The sequence below is a fragment of the Coloeus monedula genome (assembly GCF_965178545.1).
Source record: "Coloeus monedula genome assembly, chromosome: 9".
Classification (NCBI taxonomy): Eukaryota; Metazoa; Chordata; class Aves; order Passeriformes; family Corvidae; genus Coloeus; species Coloeus monedula.
The window spans coordinates 29,692,658-29,716,815 of record NC_138789.1 but is presented as its reverse complement, the minus strand read 5'-3'; the positions used below and the strand labels follow the sequence as shown (position 1 = coordinate 29,716,815).

The window sequence follows — 24,158 nt, the reverse complement described above, 5'->3', positions numbered from 1 at the left end:
GTTCTGACATAGGAACCAGAACCACGGCCCCATTGCATCCTGGAAGATATTCAGATACAAAATTCTGCTCCTTATGCAGTTTCCCTTTTCTTTCATAGTCCATTTAATGGCTACATCAAAATCCCAAATATTTCCCACTGGAAGCAGTGTTGGATCAGAGACGCTCTTACCGTTTCCCAGCTATGCTGAGCCCCAGTCCTCGGCCCGTTTTCTTTTGGATATCTACAGAGAAAATCTCCAGGTTTTCCTCATCCTTGTAATGTGCTTCATTCCTGTAAACCACCAGCTGCACCTTCTGGGGCGTCTGCCGCAGCGCAGTGATCGCTTCCTCGTGGCTGGCGTTCCGCAGATCGATCCCATTCACCTGGAATAATCAGTGTTTGCTTTCCAAATGACATGGATAAATGATCTTTTCATCACACCCTACCCGGGGGTGACAGCACAGATTTATCAATTTGACACCCCTTGGTGTTCTAATTGAGTGCTCCCATTTCCAGAGGGCCGAGCTCCTGGGTTTCCTACGGAGTGTGAGCTCGGAGCTTTGTGCCACTGCCTGGGGTGAATCCCAACAATCAGAACATTTGGGCTTGGAAGTTTTGGGTGTTCTTCCCTTCTTTTTAAACCTCAAACCTTTGCAGCCTCAAGCAGTGCTTTTTTCTCCAACTACACAAAGTGGGATGTGGTCCTTTGAGCTCCCTGTGTACCTCAGTACTCAGGTTCCTTCTCCCCCAGCTCCCTAACATCATCAAGATGAAAACAGAAGGAATCAGAAACACCAACAAATAAATGGCCACAGAGAATCCCAGGCAGGATGCATTAAATGGTGATTTTCCATTTTTTCCAATAGATGGCACACCAGACCGCTCCTGGAGCACCCAGCTACACTTCTCTTACCATAACCTGAGAAGGTTTCAGCATTTTAGTAATGTCAGGCAGAACAAGAAGTTCTGCTTAAATGTTACAGTATTAAAAAAACCCCCTATTGCAACTTGAAACTTAAATCTCCTAATTTTTCCAAGCCTGATCCACAGATGCCCTTTAAGGTGTTTGCCAATATTCTGTCAACAAAATCATCTTTTATTTCTTCATACCAAAACATATCAATACTTAGGCATTTTTGAAGTCTCTTTAGGAAGTAGCATGAACTGTAGCAGAATAACCACAAATGTTAATCCACTTCCAGAAGTTTTAAGGCAGTGAAAATATTTCTCAGAATTTCTAGAGAAACAAAATTCTAATCATCTGTAATTTTCCATTAAGATATATGCAAAGTTACAATCATACTTAATTTTACACTCAGGTAATTAAGACTAATCTACAGAAATTACATTCTTTAGTACCAATCCTGTACACATTTATTTATAAATGTACTGATACTCTTTCCTCGACACAGGCATCTATGTGTGCTTTATCACACTAATCTGAAACCAATTCAGTCATCTTTTTGATGAATACAGCTTTTAAAAGCTGAAATAATAACAGTATTATGGCCCACAAACATCAGCACTTTCCTGTTTGGCCAGAGAAGAATTAATTAACCCGCCCCATTCTTACCCCCCTAATTATCGTGCTCTGTTAATAAACCGTTATTTATAAAACCAAAACAACATTCGGCCTCAACACTAACAAAAATATTTGCAGTGCAAGAGCTGTAAAGACAACTCCCCAAGTACCCCTTGCTATTTTCTTAACCCTACACACCGAGGCCTTAATGGCCATGCTGGGAATTTGTCCTGAGCTGACAGCAGAGCTGCAAAGCAGCTGCACTGAACCCCTGCCTGACGAAAGTTTCATTTGCAGACCAACACTTCTCCCTTAACCCTTTCCCTCCACCTTTTCTGTGCTTGTCTGGGGGAAAACCACCAGATTTATTCACAGCAACCATTCCCCAGCTGGATGAAGCATGGCCTGGGGGAGCTGGTAGCTTCTGCAGGGATGCTGGGAGGGATGCTCACAGGGATGCTGGGAGGCATACTGGGAGAGAAGCTGGCAGGGATGCTGACAGGGATACTGGGAGAGATGCTGGCAGGGATGCTGACAGGGATGCTGGCAGGGATGCTACAGCCACCCTCTCCTCCTCACCCCACGTTATCCCAGCTCAATGTTTGGATTTCAGGCAGAGCAGAGATACCGGAGTGGCGTTGGGAGCGCATGCCTCCGAATGAAAGATTAAAGAGATGAATAATACTAAGCTATTGGACATGACAGCTGAACTATGTAATTCAAGAACTGCCTTGCTCAATTAAATTTAATGTATTCTCAATTTGTACCTTCAGTTTATATGAATATATAAGGAAATATGAATTTTTCAGGACGTTCTTAGTGACAGAAAGGAAGCCTCAAGAATGGATCCTATTCAACCTACAAGGGACCTCTGTTGAACTGAAAACAAGTCTCCACAACCAGGCACAGACAGAGAGAAAGAGATTTTACCTCCAGAATCTGATCGCCAGCCCAAAGTCTGCCATCTCGGGCTGCGGCCCCCTCTTCATAAACTTCATGGATCACTATGGCATCCTGTGGGAAGAAGGCAGTGGCATGAATCCTGCCCCTAAACACCCCCAAACTGGCCACCATGACCCACCCCACACTCCCCACCAGCTCCACAGTTAAAAAATACAGCACGCCAAGTCAGGAGAAGCAAGACTGTAACACAGATTTTCAAAATTTCCAGTATTTTGGGCTAAGAAAATGACTCCTGTAATCAAGAGCCAGTATAAAGGTACAAAGGATTTTGTTTCCCACTTCAGGGTAGTCTTGTCTAGAGCTTCTTCCATCATTTTTATACATTGGCATCAGCAGCACATGAACTCAGTGTGAACTGTTGTATTAATATCGTCTACTTTTAATGGTATTATTTAAAACCAGATTCTTTGGAGCTATGAATATTTTTAGGGACTTGGCATAGACCTCGGCTTTAAGCAAGAGCTGAATGCCTTGTGGTAAATAGTGCTGGTTAAATCTGTAAGAAATGAAATCCAGAAGAAAGGAACAATGGCAAATGTTAGTTTATTACTGAGGTTGGAAAATGTAGGCAGTGGCAGATGTAGCTTCAGGGAAGGTTTCAGTGATTTAATCTTATTGCCAGCAATAGATGTCCCCGAAGAAAAAGCATTACAAAGAACATACTGTTCTCTTGCTGGTGCTTTCCCTTTGCATTGTTCTGGTTTGTTTCTTTTTTTTCTTTTATTCTTTTTCCTTAAAAAAATATATAGGTGAACATCCTGCTGCAGTGCTTCAGCTTGCAGGATGGGATGCTCCAGTGTGCAAAACCTGCTCCTCTCCCCAGCGTCACCAGCAAACCCTCGGCCTCAGAGCTGAGCCACCAGTGCTGGCTCTGGGTAAACACGTGGTGATTTTTAATTGCACATGTAGGTTTTGGATAACCCATTCTCAAATACACCCTCCAGAAGTGCTGTTGTGAAGTCCCCCACCAGCTGGATGTACAAGCCAAAGAGGAGCTTTCCCATTGTGCTCCCAAGAAAAGGTGGTGAGGTTGGAGCGTGCGAACCCTGCTGTGCGATGGCTTCTCGAAGCAGGGGCAGGGAATTGCTGCTGGGGTGGGAAAAGGTCCCTCTATGCTTGGAAAACACTGTTGGATACCACATCTCTCATCACCAATTCACCCCCTGCCTGTGCTGCCTCATGATCCTTTCCCAGCACATGCTGAACAGAAAGAAAACTCAAATGCCCTTCGGATAACGCTCAGATCCCGACACCACCGAGAGCACGATTCCCTTTCATTCCCTCTACAACTTATTTAAGGATGTGGACTTGCTGGAGCACGGCACCACTGCCACAGGTCCCCTCTGATACATGGACACCAGTCCCTGAAAAAAGCCTGGAGCACTGTAATCACAAATGGATTACAACTGATACAAGAGTCCCAGATGGGGGAAAAGAGATTTCAATCTGCATAAACGAAGGGGAAACACTGTGAGCTGTGTACCAAGTAATTAAGAAAATAAAAAGAGTGGTTTGATTAAAAAATAAAATAAAATCTAGATATAGATACACCACTGGCAACTAGAGGGTTTATTTGCAATAACTGGAGCAACAAATACTAACAGAATAGAATAACATGGGCATGTCCATCTCAGCAGCCTCTGTTGTGTGTCTTAGATATTCTCCCTGTTGTGGGGTTTGGGTTGTTGTGGGGTTTTGGTTGGTTGGTTTGGGGTAAGTTTTTACCTTTGTTTTACAAATGCTGGTGTTACTCCAAATCAACACAAGAGACTTTTACCAATGAGAGAACACAAAATATTGACCAGCTTGTTAAGGCAGCATCATTCACCTGGGACACAGCAGGGCAGGGAGTGACCATGAGGCTTGGTAGAAAACTGGCAGTGTGACCATGGAACAGCACACTGGGCACGCACACAGCACGGTCAAATTAAACCTTTTCAGACTGGATTTAATCTCATATTTCCTAACCTCAGAGCAAGGACCTTTCAATCACATCTCTTTAAGTTTGTTTTTCATCTGTGGTTGCTTTTAAAACACCCACCAACCTGGAGTTACCAGCTTTTCCCAGCACTGCTTTATTAAATGTAAAACTGCACATACCGAAGGCTCAGACCCAGGAACCACCAAATGTTATCAGTTTGGATAATCTGCATCATCTATTTGAAAAGCCAACACTTCAGCGTTACACTGTGGTTCCTGCATGTGTGAGAAGCCAGACCTAGGACTAAAAATACACATGGCATGAAAAGGTACATTCCTGCTCGCTCTGTGCCTACCCTGCAGAAGGAAACATCTTGCTGACCTGCCAAAACACTGTTTTTCTTCAGCAGGTTTTTTTTAAAGTAGTGTAGCTGAACCAGGCTTATCAAATCCATTAAAAACAGAACAGAGCAACGTGTCCATAATGCACTGTAAAGATTTCTAAATAGTCCATAAGCATAAATACCAGCTTAATTTTCCTTAGCTTATGAACCATGGCAAACATCTCTTTCCTCTGATACTCCTGGGATCAGCTCGAAGTACTTAAACCAGAAGTAATTTTTTTCCACTGGATCTAGTGGGACCTGGATAAGACTCTGTTAGTTTTGATCATCCACGACAAATCACTAAAACCAAACTGCTGATGCTAGTGAACATTTTTAATCATATCAATATTTGAAAGAACTGTATGCAGTGCTGAGATGTCATACTCCAACCACCTAACCAAGCCCCAAGATGTAACGACTCTATCAACAGGCATGGATTGAAGCTGGAACACCCCTCTCAGTGCCTCAGGAAAAAAGTAGGATCCATTATGACTAAAACAATACATTTATTTAAAGGATAGGTTTTATTTTCTGGACGTCTGCAGCTCCTGTTTAAATTAAATGTGTGCTTGATAGCAAAGCCTACATAGTTCAAAATCAATCAATCAAGAGGGACGAAGAGAAAGTGGTGTCAATGTTCAACTAAAGGTTGTGAATTCATGGTGGCTCTGGACAGATTTTCCCATCCCTCCCCACCTCCTTTCACCACGAGTTTCATACAGATTATGGATCTCCGTGGTCGAGCTTGGCAGAGTCACAAAAACTGTTCATGCAGAAGGGGAAATAAAAACACTCCCGTATCAAGAACACACTTGTTTAAAAAAAGATACCCAGCTGCTGAAAGCACATACTTCATAAAGTTTACAAATCCATTCAACAAACTGGGGCTTTAATCTTTGTATATTTTGACAAAGAACAGTCTGGGACCACTACACAAACGGGCAATTAATGCAGAGCTGAGCAGCTCTTGCCTGGGACGGAAGGATGCGGAGTACGAGCTGGGCCATGTAAACAGTGTTTCTCCATGCTAAACAAAGTCCACACTGGCAGGTGTAAACTGAGGCTGTCCAGCCATGAAAACACTGAAAGAAAGACAGACTTGAAGGGAATTTCTCTGCTACTGCTGAGATTGCCATCCTAGGCTCAAAAACGTTTGTACTGAAGGGCCTGCAGCCCAAGCAAAGGAAGCTGAAGGTACTGACACAGCACTGCCACAAAAATCACCTGCAAGAATGGTTCCCAAACGTGGCAGAAGTACACCTGGTTGGGATATGACGTGCCCCAAACCTGTTAAGAAGCAGAAATGGTCACCAAACCTGCCACAAAGAGAAGGTATTTTGTAGGGTTCAGACTTGAGCTGTGACCCCTCACCAGTAGAGTATTGCTCTGCCTGAGAATACCACTGTGACTGCACAGCTGTCGAGCAAAGGGAAGGCCCAGGAGTGAGAAAATGAGGGTCTGGCTGTGGAAATAAAGGCAGAGAAGCAGGAGAGCTCATGGAGCCTCTTGGTCAACACCTCAAAGATCAAAGCTGGTGCAGAGTGAACAATGACTGAACAGTGAGAGCAAGGAGCCTGACAGAAATTAGCACCCACCTATGGAAAACAGAGCTGGTACCATGTGCACAGCATGATCTGCACTGCATTGCCCTTCATCTGAGGAGGGAAGAACCCTGAACTCCCAGGGAGATGGATCTCAACTCCTCCCCCCAGGCTGTGGATATTTTTCTGCTTGATTTATAACAATTCAGAGACCTGTGAGGGGAAGAGTATCACGTTCACCCCTCAGCAAAGGGCACAAACAGACACGTTAACTCTGAGAATCAAATTCAGGCAGATGGACAGCTTAATCTTTGTATCTTAAATGTCAAGAACCAGTATGGCAGAGACCTCAGGTGAGGACCACAGAGCACTGCCCTGACTGAACCTTTGGGAGAAAGGTGGTCAAGTCAGCATCCTACTCAAGAAAATCTCTGACCAAGTGATCCTTAAAAGCCTGCAGGAGCAAAAACCATGGTGAGAAAGTCTCACAAGCTGCTGGCTTTAGGCTTGGACTGTTCACGTGTTCCCTGCAAGTTTACAGCTCCTGAACCAGTCTCTTCAGTGTTTCTTTTCTACCATGCAGCTGTTCTTCAGCAGGACAAGCAGCAGCTTTCCACTGAAAAGCCACTGCAAAGCAGCCCCCAGGCTGTTAATGGGAATGCTGGGAATAGAGGGTGAGGGAGGAAAAGGACACAAGATATGAAGGAGGCACAAATATTAAGTACCAGGAGTATTTTGATGAAGTTGTATCCTGTGATAAAGGCGGGTCAGTATGCAAAAAGGGGTGATTTCAAAGGATGTGGAACAGAGAAATTTCCATATTCCTGGTGTTGGCTGGATTGGACAAGGAAAAAGGTCCAGATTGTGGTAAAGAGGCTTCCTGCACAGTACTGACCAGTCCTGCACTACTGCAAGTCCTACTGCTTTAACTGAGCTGAACTTTGCTTTGAGTTTGTCTTTGTTGACCTGTTTCAGTCCATGAGCTCCAGCCATCATTGGACAGGATCAAAGGCACCTCACAGAAGGAAGGTGGACCACTGAGGACTGCAATAATCAGCACAGAGTGACTGAGAATGAATCCTACCACCAACCATAATCACATACTTGGTGCAGGGAATGAAGCTTTCTGCATGGATTCGAGCACTTTTCCTGAGGAAGACAAAAAGTAAACTACATATAAAAACCACGCTCTGGAAAATACGGGTTCTGATTTAGTTGACACATTGTGTTTTCCTAAGCTAACATTACACATTTCCAACTAATTTCCTACATAGCTACAAATGTTACCCTGAATTAGCACTATTAAGGATAATAACACTGCAAGGGGTTTTGCTGACTGCAGGATCAGCGATTTATCTCTTTCCCAGGGCAAGCACAACACCGTTTGTTATTTCCTTTTCAACTTCTATAATACTTTGTCCAGAGTAGTAAAATCGTAAAAATTTCATTTTTACAGGCTGGTTCAGAGATAAAAGCAGAAAACAACTGGTTGCACAGTGAGTTTCACTGGAGAATTAGCCCCACGCAGGAATCCCTCAGTAGTTAAAATAAACCCAGCTGCTGGTTACTTGTAGGCAGAGGAAATGACAACTGCTATGATCTCTGATCTTCCATTTGCAGACCCAAATGGAATCTCCAAGATAACTTTTCAGCAAGGGAGGGTGAAGGTCAAGCCCAAGCAAATCACTCGACTTCTTAAGGGGGTTTTATCTGATGCATCGTGCTGCAAATGCCTCCTTCTGGCACTGCAGGATTTTGCCATTGCTGGAGTTCACAAACCATTAGCAGGCACCCCAAATCCTAAGCCAAACACTACTGCAGTAACAGAGGCTGCAGAATGTAAAAATGCAGTACCGTGTTAATGCAGAAATGCTTCACATTGCACGAGACCCAGAAACTGCCCCGCTCAAGGTCAAAACAAAAGGTCTGTTTCCCATTTAAGAACAAGCCCTTGCAAGAGATGGTGTTCACTTGCCAACTTTCGTAAAAAAGATTAATCCACAATATCAATATGAATATAATTTTTCATACTAAAATACAGATTTACTTTAAGGAAGTGGATAGTATTTGTATTACATTTTATAGGCCCCTATAGTTACATCTGGTCCTTATTTATTTAAATTTTATTCAGCTTGCATAATATTTTTGCTTACAGTTATATTCTCTAAGATCAGAAAAGCTAAAACCTGAAAATTCAATGGCACTATTCATTAACATTCCTTTGCTCTGCAGTCATAGACATTTGCAAGCTCTCCTTTGATTCTGAAATAATAAAACTAAGGTAATAAGATGTTTAGTGTAAAAATATATGACTTAAGTCAGAATGATAGAAAGAGCTATGTTCCTGTGAATCACATGCCAAAGCAAACCAAAGTTTTTCAAAAAGTATACATGCTCATTTTAGAGGGAATAATAAAACACAGAATGACATATTAAAACCTTAACTCTCTCACTCTCATTATTTTATTAAGTCAAAAAAAAAAGAAAGTTTGCAGTGTACAGAGCATAGCACAGGTTATAAAGAATGCATGAGGTGCTGAATGTGTGTGACACAGGAAGCCAGGGGTTTCAACCAGCAGCAGCCAGGATCCTCCTGAAGTCCATCCTGACAGGTCCTGCTGTTTTTGTATATTGTTAACTTAAATTTTACGGTTGATTTACATTCCTGGAAGACACCAGCTCCTCCAAGCAAGGCCCTGCTACGCAAGCACGCCCTACCATCAGCTAGACCCTTGCCAAAGACCCATCAAAGACATGATTTGCAAAACTTACTGCCCTAATTCCGTTTTGTGACAACTCATGTACAAAGCAGCTTGGGTTTGTCATGCTCCTGCAAGCCAACGTCCTCCTGGAACGATGATGAATCCAGCAACTCCATCTTAGCATTATCCAAGCAGGAGTCAAGGCCATTCCTCACAATTTTGAGCTAACTGCATTTAGCACCCTGTCATTAAATTGCCTTCTGGCTTATAAATGTGGGAGAGGGTTTAGGAGGGATTGTAGTTTTTCCCTCTCCCAACCGCAGACTCTCCCTCCACGATACCCGAGCCACGATTAAAAACTCAGGGCTCCTATTCCCGTTTTTCATTCCATTGTTCCATTCACTGTGTGGCAGATTTAAAAGCAGCAGCATCTACAGCCCAGATATTGCTGGAACCCCCCTGAGGCCAGTATCCCCCTTTTCATTTGTGGTTATAAGGAGAGCATATTTCACTAGAACTCTCTCAGTCTTAGCTGCACAGGATGTCTGTCTATGGAGTCACTCAGATGTTGTCTGTCTATACCTGATAAAGATATTTTTTGCCTGGATTTCAATATAACTGAAGTGGGGAGTGTGGGATGAAAGCCCAGCCAAGGGAGAAACCGCTCAGTGCCACAGCAGTCACAGAGCCCTCACGCTTAGGAAGGTCCCCACTGCTGACAGACTGCAGCAGGGCACAAAGCAGAGCTCTCAGGTTTGGCTTTAGAGCAAGAACAGCCTGATTTTGGCAGCATGGAGCCCTCACAGGGTAATTATCCCTCACAGCTCCAGGGGCAAACACCGGGGCTTGAACAGCTGCAGTTACAAGTCACAGTTTTCCTGATTATTCCCTTGCCCTGCCTTAACAGATGGGGTTTATTCAAGGGATGACTCACCTGGACTGACAGAATGAATCTAAATATTCTTCTGTCAACCTGCATCTCACCCTCAGGAAGCTCCCCAGAAAACCTGGGCAAAGCCAGGTGATCAGGGAAGTTCTTTCCTCCCCAACTCCAGTGTTACCAGCTCTCCCACCAACTCATGTTAGCTGAGCACAAGCATATTCTGTTACATTTTGTGTTCCAGTTCCCTGGCTTTGTGGATCACTTCATTTTACAGATGGAGTACCTTAAAGTTTGTTAATTACCTTAAAAATGCTTTTTATTAAAGTCAGCTGAAAGCAAAAGTACAAAAAGAAAATTTACCACATTTGAAGTAGACAACCCAGTATAAAAAATCCTGCATAAGAGGTTTGATGTTGTTTACAACAAAAACCACACAGGACAAACACTGTTTTTCTTCCTTTCTGTGTAAGGTTGAGGTAATGACTACTCCCTGCCTACTCCACCTCCAGAGAGCCGTAAGTTACAGCTCCTGCAATCTTCTTTTATATCAGAGGTGCCTCTTCAGCAATTAGCTGTGATTTCAAGACCCAGCTGAGCCTCGGAGCCCTCCTCCCTCCCAGGTTCTCTAACCCTGCCTGGAGGAACATCCCCAAACCAGCCTTGAAACTGCTGAACCCCCTCGGGCATGTCTGAGTGTCTTAATCACCCAGGCAGCAAAGACAGAGTCAATAACCACCAGTAATCAACTCGACCATCACTAAATTTTTCAGCTGGCAGCAAAGCAGTGCCCCCACCCTGCAACGAAAATGTTTGTACCTTAGAGCAGTGCTTTTTCCATGTATTGCCAGAAATCAAATCCTTCAAAATTGACTATCCTGGATCACAGAAAGTCATTGCAAGTTGTTAACTGGACAAGACATGGCAGCATTCAACCACTCTGGGGGGGATTATGGGGTTGGGATATCAGAGAATCATGGAATGGTTTGGGTTAGGAGGGACCTCAAAGCCCATCTCATTCCATCTCCTGCCATGGGACACCTTCCACTAGGCCAGGTTGATCTAAGTCCTGTTCAACACCCACAACCTCTCTGGACAAACCCCCCACATGCCACCTGGATGAGTACAATTTAAAATAATTCCTTGATGCCCAGTCCTCTAAGGATTTAAGATGAAAATCTCATGGGTGTCCTGGGGAGCAGCGTTACAGCCTCATTTTGGGGATGTTTCTGAAAACACTTCTCTTTTTTCCCCCTGTTCTAAATTCCCACTCTGAGGTTACTTTTACAAGTTTGATTGGACTACAACCAAAAAAAAATAAAAATCACAAACTGAAAGCCCTGTGCTTCAGCCAGCTCCACTCTGCACTTTAATTGCTTTAAAGCAGAGGCCATGTGTTGTGTTCTCTCAGGGGTACATGGGAAGGTGAAATGAAAGTGAGTGAAGGAAAAGAAATACTTACAAAAAATCAACGCTTAGAGGGAAATGAAATAGAACTGCTCCAGGGCTAGAGCAGCCTGAAGATCAACAACATGAAGACAACTGCCAAGGACAATCCTTCCTTCCCCATGCCTTTCCTGCAAGCACATCTTTCCAGCTGTTGCTCCCCTGCTCCTCGAGCACAGAGCCCCAGTCCTGGCTTGTAATACATCACTGGAAAGGGTTTGGAGTTTAATGGGATGGACATCTCCTCACCAAAAAACATTGCACAGGGGTTAAGACATCACTTTCCAACCTCCTGAATGAGTTAACCTCCCTGCTCACAGGCTGTATTTTTCAAGTCTCTACTTGGTGATTCCTGATGAGATTCCCGAGGTTATGACTTAAAAGTTACACTCTGTATTTCATTTTGAAGCAGCCTGTCCCTGGCTGCCAGATTTATTATTCCAAAAGCTGGGCCTGTACATCTTGTGCTCAAGGATGATATAAAATATTCTGAAAGAGCTTTCCCATCCCAAGTGAGCTGCTGCTGAGTACCCTCAGCTCAGCATTTTCAGATCAAGAGCATTTTAGTACAACATGGGTGAGGCCCTTATAGTCTTGCCATGTCCATTTTAGACTTGACATGTTCTGAGCAGCATTCCTGGCTTCCCCCATGCTGATAAATTACTTCTGAGATCCTAGGAGCTGGGGTTCGTGTCCTTCAGGGGTTTGCAGACACTTCTGCTGAAGCCAATTACAATTCATTCCAATTTCTCTGCACTGCAGCAAACAGTGGGTCTTGGACACAAAATTCCTGCCACACAACAAAACCTTCAGACCTGACGAACTCCTTCGATTTTGCCTTTTTTAAAATACAAAAGATGTCCATCTGTGTAACTGAGTTAAAACCAAATGACAGATAGACAGACAGATACATCACTCAGCTCCATGGACCTTTTTTGTTACGTTTTCTCTCTAAGCTATGAAACTCAGAAACACAGAAACTTTCCTCCAGCCCTGAGCAGTATTTGCTTTGACTCCTCGTTAGGTCATGTGAACTTCATTTCGATTCTTTTCAAAAGGTTTTCTGACTCCAGGACACAAAAAAAAACCCCCAAAAAAACCAAAAAAAAAAGGAAGGCATCCAAATAATTTGGAGAAGATCAGAAGCACAAAGCAGACAGAAAAATGGGCGGTTCCCTGCCTGTGGCAGGGGGCTGCAACTGGGGGATCTTTAAGGTCCCTTCCAACCCAAACTATTCCAGGATTCTGTGATCCCACCAGCTGTGGCCACAACCCTGAGCTCCTGCCTTGAGGAGAAGGGCTTGCAGGGACTGTTTTGGAGAAGGAAGTTATGGAGAATCCCAGAGAGGCTCTCTGCACATGGCAAATGATCGGGTTAGACTGTGGTTTCCCAAAAGCACCTTGTTTCCTATGAAACACCATTTCTTGCCTTTCAATGAGCAGATTCAGAGTTAATGAAAAGAAACAGGGACTCATTTTGGTAAGTCCTGTAAGTTGAGGATCTGAAAAGTGGGAAGTTGGACCTCCCTCCCTTCATGGTTTCAGTTACTGCACTCCAGTGCAAAGACTTTTAAAATCAACTCCTAGGAGGACACTTTAATGAATAAACTAATGAAAGCGTAATACTTAACCAAAAGCATTTACTCAATTTAAAGAATAAAACCCTTTGCATTTTTCTCATCTGCTCTGTAAAGCAGTTATTTACAATTTTCATTTATTTATATTAAAATCTCATGAAAGACACACACCATATTGCATCTGACAGACTGCCATGTACTATTTCCAAATTCCAGTTAAATGAAAAAGCAGGGAGATGACTAACATTGAGCAACTTATTTGAATTTACTCAACACTGAGGAGCTTGACAAAAAAAGGGACTGTGGACAAAACTGTGCATGGCTGGAGAGAGTGAAAACTAACTCAGCTCCATCTCCATGGGACACAGAGCAATTAATTCCAGCTCTACATAACTGGAGACTGGGATAAATGGGAGAAAAACCTAAATTTTTTCCGATTTCAGCTTTAATGCTGTAAAAGATCCAGCCCACACTCTGCAAAACAAAACTTTCCTTTTCCTTCTGAATTCCTTTCTTCTTCCCCTTCAATTTTTTTCCTTCTTTATTTTATTTTATTTGGGTTTTTTTTGTCTGGAAGAAGATTACTACATTGCAACTGTCTGTACATGCTGACACTCACTGCACTTTGATGCTTCATGATGCACCTCTATGATATTTTGGGGAGTAACTGCATGTACCAGAGCAGCTCCACTGCCTGAAGAGTCTCTGTGTCAGGGAATTCAGGAGAACCCAGCAAAGACACCTCTGCAACAGACTTGTTTACTGAAAGAACGGAATGTGACATTTAAAAAACCCAATCTGGCTTCTTTTACACTGTAGCAAAGCATCTCTCAAATGGAAAAGTGGAGAGCAGACAGCAAGAGCAGAGGCAGAGGGGAGTTTAGCATCACCAATTTGCTGAGCTCACGCTTGAACTGATACATTTTAATTCATCTGACGACAGTTTTTTTAAAAACCATCATATCCAAGAGGCAGATTAAGCCAAAAGACACAGAAAACAATAAAAGATTACCTTTGGTTTACTTCTGTTCTGCAAGGGCTTTTGCTGGCAGGCAGATAAATCACAGTTTGTTTAAACAGCTACTGAGCATTTCTGCTCTCAAGACAGAGGCGTTATCCTTGCTGAGACAGCTCTACCTCTGCAACATTAACTTCTAGCCCAGCCATTCTGGTAACTTACCTGCTTGCAACTCCTAATTCACAATGCTTAAATAAAAGAAAACACATTTGCAACCTCTGGCCACAGCAGAAAAACTACTGAAACACAGTTTAGACGGGAACATCATCTGATCTGACACAAGGCAAGATTGCCAGTTTTTTAATGGAGGTTATAGTTGGCTTGTCCTCCCTGTCCTGAGCAATTTATTAAAGCAATTACACATTAAGGGCATTGTTATTTTCCATGTTTCCTTTGTCTGCAGCAAGTATGAGTTTAACAGAAACTCACCAGTGGAGTGTCCTTGCCCCCGACAATGCTGAGCCCGAGGCCTGAGCGACCCTTGGAGATCTCTATGGTCATCTCCTGCCCTGGAACTATGGGACATGTTGCTGGATCCACAGGCAGTGGAGGTGGGAAGACACCTGAGAACATAAGAAGAACATAGTAAGTCACACAACACAACAAGAAAATGAGAACCACCAAAGGAATTGTGTGACAACAACTAATTAAGCTTTTGTTGGCTCTTCAGCGTAACAAAATTGAACTAGAGAACCACTCTGAGTCACTTCTGAAGTCTCTAAACCAGAGTGACTTGAGTTCTAGGAGTAAATGCTCCCAGTAAATGCCTGTGAGGACATCTAATTTGGTTTTAACCTATACAATTCATATCATGATGGCAAGGGATACTCCATACAGGACAGATAAGGCCATATTCCAGCACCATGGAATGGACAGCATATCCCAAATTGTCTTTCCTTCTATTTCAATCAAAACCAAGATCATCTTTCTACATAAAAGTCAAGAGAAACAAGTGAAGACAGCTTCAAGCTCTCAAAAGTTGTGAAAGGAGAGAAAAATACAGACACTTTATAAAATAACTTCGAATAAGTCATTAGATGTTCAAAGAAACAAAACTTCAGCAAAAGTTATCTGGAAAACAAAATGAAAACATCCATCTTGGGTTAGGGTACTAGAAATACACTGAATTGTGGAAAAATCACTGGTTCCTACTACGGCTGGGGACTTCTGCCTCGGGAGAAAGGTAAGCGGGTGCTGGCTCCAGGGGAATCTCCTGTGAGCTCACGGGGGCTTTCGTGGAAGATCTGGGCTGTCTGATCTGGTTGAGGACCTAAAAGCAAAGCAGAAGCAAGAGAGATCAGTGATCAGTCACAGGAAGGGGGATATGATGAGGTCATTAGCATCAGCTGTTGATTATCGTGCCTCGCTAAATCCTCAAAGTCAATAGAAGGAAAACAAGCAATTTCCACACATTTAAAGAGGAGCCAGTAATTTTTTATGTTTCCATCAATAAAATTAGTTTAACGTCTCCCCAGTTAATCCCTTCCCCCCATAAATCACTCAGTCTTCAACCAAATCAAGCCCTCAGGCCCCTCCCTTACTGGTTAACATAAACACACAAACATTTCCCTAAACACACATACATTTTCTGGGAGCTGCTCCTCTGTCTCCTGCTGATCTGCCACCACTGGTGTGTCAGCTTTACATTTCACATCCTACAAAGTCAAAAAAGAAAGTGAGATGTATTGAAAATGTCTCATTAGCTTCAATAAAATTATCTTCCAAAACTCAGGAAGATGGTTCTAGGGAAATACAGTGATATTTTGGAGGGACAGGACATAGGGAATGGCTTCCCACTGCCAGAGGGCAGGGCTGGGTGGGATATTGGGAAGGAATTCCTGGCAGTGAGGGTGGGCAGGCCCTGGCACAGGGTGCCCAGAGCAGCTGTGGCTGCCCCTGGATCCCTGGCAGTGCCCAAGGCCAGGTGGGATGGGGCTTGGAGCAGCCTGGGACAGTGGAAGGTGTCCCTGCCTATGGCAGGGGGTGGCACTGGGTGGGTTTTGAGGTCCTTTTCAACCCAAACCAGTCTGTGATTCCATTATTTCTTCATGTAAGCCCATTTGTAGCACTAAACAAATCTGAAGGCCAAAACTGAAAAGAGGAAAAGCTGCTGTGAGCACAGGGAATATCAGGAGTTACTAAAATCCCACCCCTCAGTTCTGAAGGCATGCAATGCACAGGAGGGATTTTTGGGGAGGAGATTATCACATGTGCTCTGTATTGTTCCAGAGCAATGTGAAGCTCTGGAATGACTGGGACAGCAATTCCCAAGCTGTACAGGGACCCCTCAGTGCCCACAGCAGGAAGGGGTTCAAAGTCATCTGCTCTCTCCTCCCCCTCCTTTTTTGGCTCTCCTAAATAAAGCAACTGCTTAAAATGCATCCTCCAGCCTCATTAAAAAGGTCTCCAACAATGGTACCTCAATCACTGGCTCCACCTTTAGCCTAATTTCTTTCTGTACCTTTGCAATACACTAAACTATATTTTTATCTCCTACTTCTACAACTGCTTCCAGACAGTTACAGTGCCCTCCCTTGTTAGCTCTTCACTAAACTCAGGCCCCTTTGATCCCAGTAATAGTTAATTATCTTATCCCATATTAAAAACCCTGAAAAACAGTCTGTTTTGCAGGAATTATGAGCACCAACTTCCAAAGAATATTTCAAATCTTTTTCAAATATTCAAAAGATACTCTGCATTTCAGAAACAATTTCTAATTAAGATGACAATTTATAAATTAAAAGAAAAAGTAAACAGAATTGTAGGTAACTCAGCTTGAGAATACTGGCCTTGTTTGCTGGAGTTTTGCTATGTTAAATCATGCCAACCCCCACAGGAGTTCTCTTTTCCCCTTGAATTTTTCTCCAAGCTTGCTGTAACTCTACAACTGCAACTATTATCCAAAAGGATAACAGGAAAAAAGATAAAGTGGTGATCTCATTGTATTATCAGAGGTGTCAGGGGAGAAATGAGAAGACTGCTTTGTCATTTTCTGAGAGATTGTTTTAATGAGCAATGAAAAATTACTTCATACTTCCCTTTTTCATAGTGGTATGTGACTAAAATCTGAAGCTTCATCTTGCACAGCAAGTAAGCACCAGGCACCACCTTTACACCTCTCTGATCTTTTAACTGAGGCTGTGCTAGAGGTACCTGAACAAAATAAGCACCAAATACACCCAGCATTTGTCAAAAGCCTGCAGCCCAACTGGTTTAATCATGTTCAACCCCCTCAACTCCATCCCAAAGCACTTTCACACAGCCCCTCCTCTCTGCCAGTGTTTCAAGGGTGTGTTTTCTGTTTGTGGTAAAGACAGATTATTGTTCCAAGTTCAAACCTTTAAAGGCAAATGAATCCATTCTCACCTCTGTCAGATTAAAACTTCCAAGAGCATCTCAAAGCCCCCTTCATCAATTCTTTTCCAAGGACACCTTATGGAAAGTCAGATTTCTCCAGCCCTCAGAAACCCAGGGCCTTCTCTGAGACCACCTCAAACCTCAGCTAATAAACACACAGACTTTGCCTAACACTTCCACTGGCTCCAGTTCAGAAACAAAGTTGTTTTCCTTCCCCCTTCTTATCATCTCAGCCTACAATGATGTCCATTATACAACTTTATAGCTTTTAAAGTGATGAAGTGACAACAAAGAGTATGTTGTGAGAGACTGACAAATTTATCAGCAACAGATGAATAGAGAATGATGTGAATTTTTTAATTTTCCTTTTATTACAGCTGTCACTTGGTGAGACATCCTGCCCATGCTTTGAGCTGTACATACTTGTGGAAGATCTCTGCTGATAAGCACATACTTTTTATTTACTCAGTGAACTTGATCTTACTTGTTGCCTTTTACATTCCTGATTTCTCCTGACATATGACTGAGAAATTCAGTAACAATGGTGAAGTAGCACTGAGGCTCTGGTAGCAACCATCATGCTATGAAAAACAAAGCACTGTTTTCTTTTGCTTCCACACTCACTAGAAGACTGCAAGAGAAATCTCCCTTCCCAAAATACCAACTTCTCTTGTGCTGCACTGCAGAGTCAAAGTCTTAATGCCAGTTGTGCCTACAAACCCACTCCCTTCTGGCCAGAACCATCAGCACTCCCAAACTGAGATCCACTCAGAAGTATTTCCCATGTAGGTTTAAAATCCTGTTGGTAAGAAAACTCTGAAATGATGAAACTGGCTTTTACTGCTCTTTTTCATCCATTTATACCCATAAACCAAGGGCTGCCCCAACTGGAGGCATTACGGAATGAGCAGTTGGACCTACAGGCATTCCAACACTTCTCCAAGTGCAGGCCTTTGCCTTCTCTTACCTCTCTGCCATTGCTCTGTTTGGACAACTCTTTTTCTTTCTTTTCTTTTACCTTTCAACTTCTACCCTTTGGCTCCAGAGCTCCCTTCTTTCTGGCTCCAAGTCTGAAAAGAAGCTGCCAACATATTCTGGGTTTCCTGTGGTTCCAGAGGTGTCTTCCCTCCACACCTGCCTTGGATTGCTGCAATTTCTTTTTCCCATTAAATCCACTCCTCCTCCAACACCACCCAAAGAGCTGCACAGCACAGCAGCCTACACCAAGAGTTCACTTTTGTATAACAGATTTCATATGTTTTTATCCTCTTCAGTCTTTGAGCAATTTCTATTACCTTGCAACCCCTCTCAAATTTCTTGCCAAGCTGAGCAAGAACTCCAATAAAAACAGGTGAATGACACCTGCAACTACATGCAGTGAAACTCTGATTCATTTGTATTCCAGCCCATCAGAGGAATCTGCACAAGGCTACCAAACAGCAATAACTCAACCTTTCTGTAATCCATTAGGGACATAAATCAATCCATGGGTGATTAATTCTGATGCTTGAATAGCACGTAACACTTCCTAACTCTTGGAATTTGCAGACTCATTAATTAAATACTTACTAGCTACAGAGTATTATGTATGTTACATTTATATTTGCAAACCCCGAGACATTCCTTGCAAGAGACATGATGGAGCAGGAAGAAGATATCTAAGAGGAAAAATATCCAGAAATGTTGGGTTTCCTTAGCTGAGGACACACACACACACACAAGACTGTGCACCCACAGCAAGTCCTGCACTCCTTGAAACTGGAGTAGGCAGCAAAAAGACTCTCTCAGCAAATCTGGAGGTACCTCCAGGTTAGTCATCTTTAGTGTTTTCCATTTTAAACTTTTAACACAGGGTCCAAAAAAAAGAGATCAGAGCTGCACCCTGAAGGACTTTCAGATTCCTGATAATGCATGATCCTGACCCATTAAACAACAAAAAGCTCCACCTGTATCAGTGAGAAGTTCAGTATTTATTACAGTGCACACTGACAGAACCACATTAAACCACAACTTATGGCCTTAATGCAGAAATTACTGAGAGAAACTCTATAGCTGTGTTATTCAGGAGGCAAGACTAGATTATGATAATAGACATCTTGGCCTTAGAATTTATGAAGCTATGAATATAAATAAGAATATGATTTACAGACCAGGCTTTTTCTGAAGTCTGTCACACATGGATGGCAGGAGTGGAAATGCAATCCCCTCACTCACCAAGAACCCAGGAGAGGGCCAAAATGCTACATGAAAACTCTTGGTATTTTAACAAGTTGTACTGAATGCTTTGTTCATGAAAACAGGCTGTGTGTATGTAAAGCTGAGTTTGATTCTGCTTTTACCTGTACTCGATATTATTTGACAAAAGTGCTGCAACACTCCAATGAAAAGGCAGAGAAAACCAATCAAGCCAGTGAGCCTCCATTTTCTAAACTCTAATCATCATTAAATATTGCCTTAAGTCACTTACAGCCTTGTTGCATTCCTCATCAGTCAAGCTTTTCATGACAACTTCCAAGCTCGGGTCCTCCTCGCTGCTTGCAGGTTCGGTGCCACCGTGGTCCTGGGAGAAAGGATTGACAACAGCTTTTAAACAGAGCTCTGGCTCCCCATAACAGCTGAAGAGAAAAATTAGACAGTTTTACCCTTTTTTGTTGGTTTTTTGCACAAGGGACAGCATGACAAGGTAGAAAGATCCAAAATTAAAGCCTCCCAATGTCAGGGGGCAAATGAGGGATGCAAATCTGGAAAGGCAGACCTTGGTCCCCACTTGGCTGACACAAAACACCACAAGGTGTTCCCAAACCTGCACTTAGGGGCAGCTCGGGGGCAGCTTTCAAGGCCAGACTAATCCCTATCAACTGGGAAAGCTGCTGACTTGGTATGAAGAGGCTTTCTCCAGACCTCTGTCTCATGCTCAGCACGTTTCCTCCACACAGTCTGAACAGCTTGGGAAAATCATGGAATGGTTTGGGTGGGAAGGGACCTTAAAGCCCATCCAGTGCCACCCCATCCCAGGCTGCTCCAAGCCCCAATGTCCAGCCTGGCCTTGGACACTTCCAGGGATCCAGGGGCAGCCACAGCTTCTCTGGGCACCCTGTGCCAGGGCCTGCCCAGCCTCCCAGGGAACAATTCCTTCCCAATATCCCATCCATCCCTGCCCTCTGGCACTGGGAAGCCATTCCCTGTGTCCTGTCCCTCCATGCCTTGTCCCCAGTCCCTCTGCAGCTCTCCTGCAGCCCCTTCAGGCCCTGCCAGGGGCTCTGAGCTCTCCCTGGAGCCTTCTCCTCTCCAGGTGAGCACCCCCAGCTCTGCCAGCCTGGCTCCAGAGCACAGGGACTCCAACCCTGGAGCAGCTCCGGGGCCTCCTCTGGACCCGTTAGGCCTAGGAACAAAACTATTTCTGAATTTTCATTAGACATTTTACATTTAACTGAATAACTCAGATGTCTCGACCACCACTTGAGGGGACAAAGTACCTCTGTTCACTGTTGTAAAAGAAAATCTTATTCTTGCAGCTTTTGGTGATTGAAACCTCTTAAACCATATTTTACAGCAATTAATAGTCAATATACTCTGTTTCTGGTGGCTTGCCCACAGTATCACACCACAACAGTGTCTTATCCGGTCCTGAAACTCCGTGCAATGAAGCAAAACCCTGATTTAAGGTGTATTTACTGTTTATCACTTTTCATACAACGAAGATAAAGAGATAAGCTGCAGATAAAGAGACAAGATAAAGATCAAGAGACAAGCTGAAGAAAACTAACACAAGAATCCATGGTAACTATGGCACCCTGATAGTCCATTACACCAGCCAGGCTGTTTAATGTGATCTGACAAGTTACATGTAGGGTGCATGTAACACACAATGTTAAATATTTATGCGGTATTTCAAAGAAATTTGAAGATATCATTTCAAGATAGAGGGCTATTTTTTTTCTTTATTTAAAGACAGGAAGAGCTGCCGAAGAAAGCAATGTAAACTTCTGTATAACATCACTATATTTGGTTATGTTGATTTTATATAGTAAAAAGATACCAGCCCGAAGTAAAAACTTGCATTTACTTATAAAATGAACATAATATAAATAGTAAGAACTTGCCATTAATGCATGAAACTCACTCCACAAGCATCTACCTCTAAAGGCAAACAAAGACACATTCTGGTGGAGCCTAATTACAGCCATTTGGCCACAGCCAGAATGTGCCTAAACAAAGCTTTGTGCTTCACCCTGAAGGCACAAATATTAAACAAAGCTCGGAACAAATGCAGGTATTAAAGAGTCAACAAAACTAAAATGAACTCTCTAAGTCGTAGAGTAATTTATAAAGCACCAGCTGCACCTGGGACACTGCTGGTGTGGAGAGGAGAAGGAAAAGCCAAAGCACTGTCCAAAAATGACTCAGATCCAAGTAAAATCTAAGCAGGTCTTGCACTGTACAGCACCAGGCCTGCAAGGAGCAGCCATCAGAGGTAATATAATCTGGAAAACAACAGCAAGAGTGCAAACAGGAGACGCATCCAGCGTTACCTCCCGTGGCCTCGTGCTGAGGGATCCCAGCCGTGCTCATGGAAACACCAGGAGTTCAGTGCACATGAATTTATTGAGGCAAGACCAAACCCCAATTGAATTACAAAACATCTTTTGCTTTATTAGCTCAGATAGAAATAGAATTAAAAAGTAACAGCAAGGCTAACCATGTAGTTTATCTAGAAAATTTAGTTACACCATATTGAGATGTCAAAATGATAACAAGTGTGGTGACTGCAGGGATTCCTGGTGCACAGGGGAGCAATCAGTCTGCACTGGGGTTGAAGTAGCAACAAGAATCACAAAAAACACTGGCAACATTACCACACTGAGATTGTTTTTGCATTGGAAGATTATTCCAGGCACAAGTGCCTCACCACAACTACTCCGAGCAGCTGAAAAAGGAGCAGGACAGGAGGTGGCAAGGTTTTAATTTGGAGCCTTCTCTTCCTCCTGTACAGCAATAACCTGTTTAATACCTGCTGTTAATGCCATGCAGGCCTGTCAGCAACAACCAAATCAATAAAAAAGAGACAGGGCAAAATAAGCCTATTAGGCCAAGTCTCTACCCAATGCATTTTATGATCCTGGGTTTAATTGGACAAGGTGCTCGAACTTATCACGAGCTGCTAATTATGATTAATCTAACCAATTTAGCAGTCCCTAATTAAAAACAACAGCCCACAAACCTTACCTCAATAGCAGAGTGGGAGCCTGAAGGCACTGGGAAGGGAGTGACAGCCATCTGGTTGACTGCATCTTCACTTCTGTACAACAAAACAACAACATGTTACACATCAGACCAGGGTGGACAAACTTCTCCTTTGAGTTGCTTCTGCCCATTAAGAAAATACCTCACTAGCATGAGAACTGTTTCTTACCAGAGTTAGAGCTTAGAAAATCACTTCATTTTTGCTGTGGTTCTTTGCTCCCCAGCAGATCACACCCCTCCAAGGGACCAGAGTAGGTTCATCTGGACCACACTGACATCAGGGCCTCTGGAAATCTAATTCTGTGTGGATTAGGATTTGTGAGGATGCAGTTGGAGTTTATGGTCCCTGCACATCCATAGATGTGCTAACACTCAGTTAGCCTCTTTTAATAGTCTCTGCATCTGTAAATTGCTTGTTTATAGTTTCATGTTCACATTACTGAAATACAGTACCTGTTTTAATATAACAGATTGCTTTTTCTTTTTTTGTTCATTTTTGCTGTAGTCTTTTCTAAAAGATTCAATGTAAAAACTTGGAAGAGATTTTATAAAATGCAGAGAGGAGATGAACATTGATTCTCCCTACACATAAAGTGAATTATTTTTCCAAAATGCTTATGATGTATGGCATTTTCTTCTCACTCTTTAAAATGCCTCTGAAGCTGACATCTGATTAGCTTGTGAATGTTTTTTCCTTTAATAGCATTCTGCCTTGCTAATGTTTTTCCTCGACTGCCATTGAAACAGATTTGTTTTCTGGAATTAGCTCTGCATTTTTTTGGCCTCTGTAAAACAAAACCAGGTAACAGATGACTTCAGTGGTATCACCTAAGGCAAATCATCACAGAACGGTTTGGGTTGGAAGGGACCTTAAAGATCATCTCATTCCACCCCTGCCATGGGCAGGGACACCTCCCACTGTCCCAGGCTGCTCCCAGCCCCAATGTCCATCCTGGCCTTGGGCACTGCCAGGGATCCAGGGGCAGCCCCAGCTGCTCTGGGCACCCTGTGCCAGGGCCTGCCCACCCTCAGAGGGAGGAATTTCTTCCCAATATCCAATCTAAATCTACCCTCAGTCAGCTTGAAGCCATTCCCCCCTGTCCTGTCACTTCATGCCTTTTCACAAAGTCCCTCTCCAGCCTTTTTGCAGGAGGAATCAGTGATGTTGCTGCTTCACAGGTACAGTTCTTAGATGAAAGGAAGTGACTTCTCATGGCTCTTCTGGGTTTGATTTCTGGTCCTGTTTACTACATTCCATGTTACTGCGACACGAGCAGAATTTTTTTCTCTTTAATTTCTGGAATAAACTATTAGACTAGTATGTCTTTAAACACATTTTATGGAAGTGCCTGGAAGAAAAAAAGTCTCATTTTCCTGCTGAGGGGTTAAAACACATGGAGCTAGCATGTTCTGATCACTGAGAAATAACACTGTGAATCAACAGCTCTCAGCACAGCAGAGAACGGGAGTCACAGGCATTTGAAATGATAAATCCTGCAGGCAAAGGTTGGTGAATTCATTTGCTTATCTTCAACCACACAGCCACACAATTCAAAGGAGCTGGTTGGGTGCTGCTCAGTGCTGTCCTGGCTCCCAGCCTCTCCTCCTGGCCCTGCTCAGA

At 43.2% G+C, this 24,158-nt stretch overlaps 1 protein-coding gene across 1 annotated transcript in view; it reads right to left on the bottom strand.

Moving 5' to 3' along the window:
• PATJ (PATJ crumbs cell polarity complex component) overlaps positions 1-24,158 on the bottom strand; it is a gene marked incomplete at both ends in the record, with an annotated part of 131,708 nt that overhangs the window by 15,783 nt on the left and 91,767 nt on the right. The window contains 7 exons of the mRNA XM_082286781.1: positions 171-364; positions 2,434-2,517; positions 14,366-14,499; positions 15,089-15,206; positions 15,520-15,591; positions 19,761-19,853; positions 22,520-22,592. Of these exons, the coding sequence (XP_082142907.1) occupies positions 171-364; positions 2,434-2,517; positions 14,366-14,499; positions 15,089-15,206; positions 15,520-15,591; positions 19,761-19,853; positions 22,520-22,592 (768 nt within the window). The remainder of the gene's footprint in view (positions 1-170; positions 365-2,433; positions 2,518-14,365; positions 14,500-15,088; positions 15,207-15,519; positions 15,592-19,760; positions 19,854-22,519; positions 22,593-24,158) is intronic.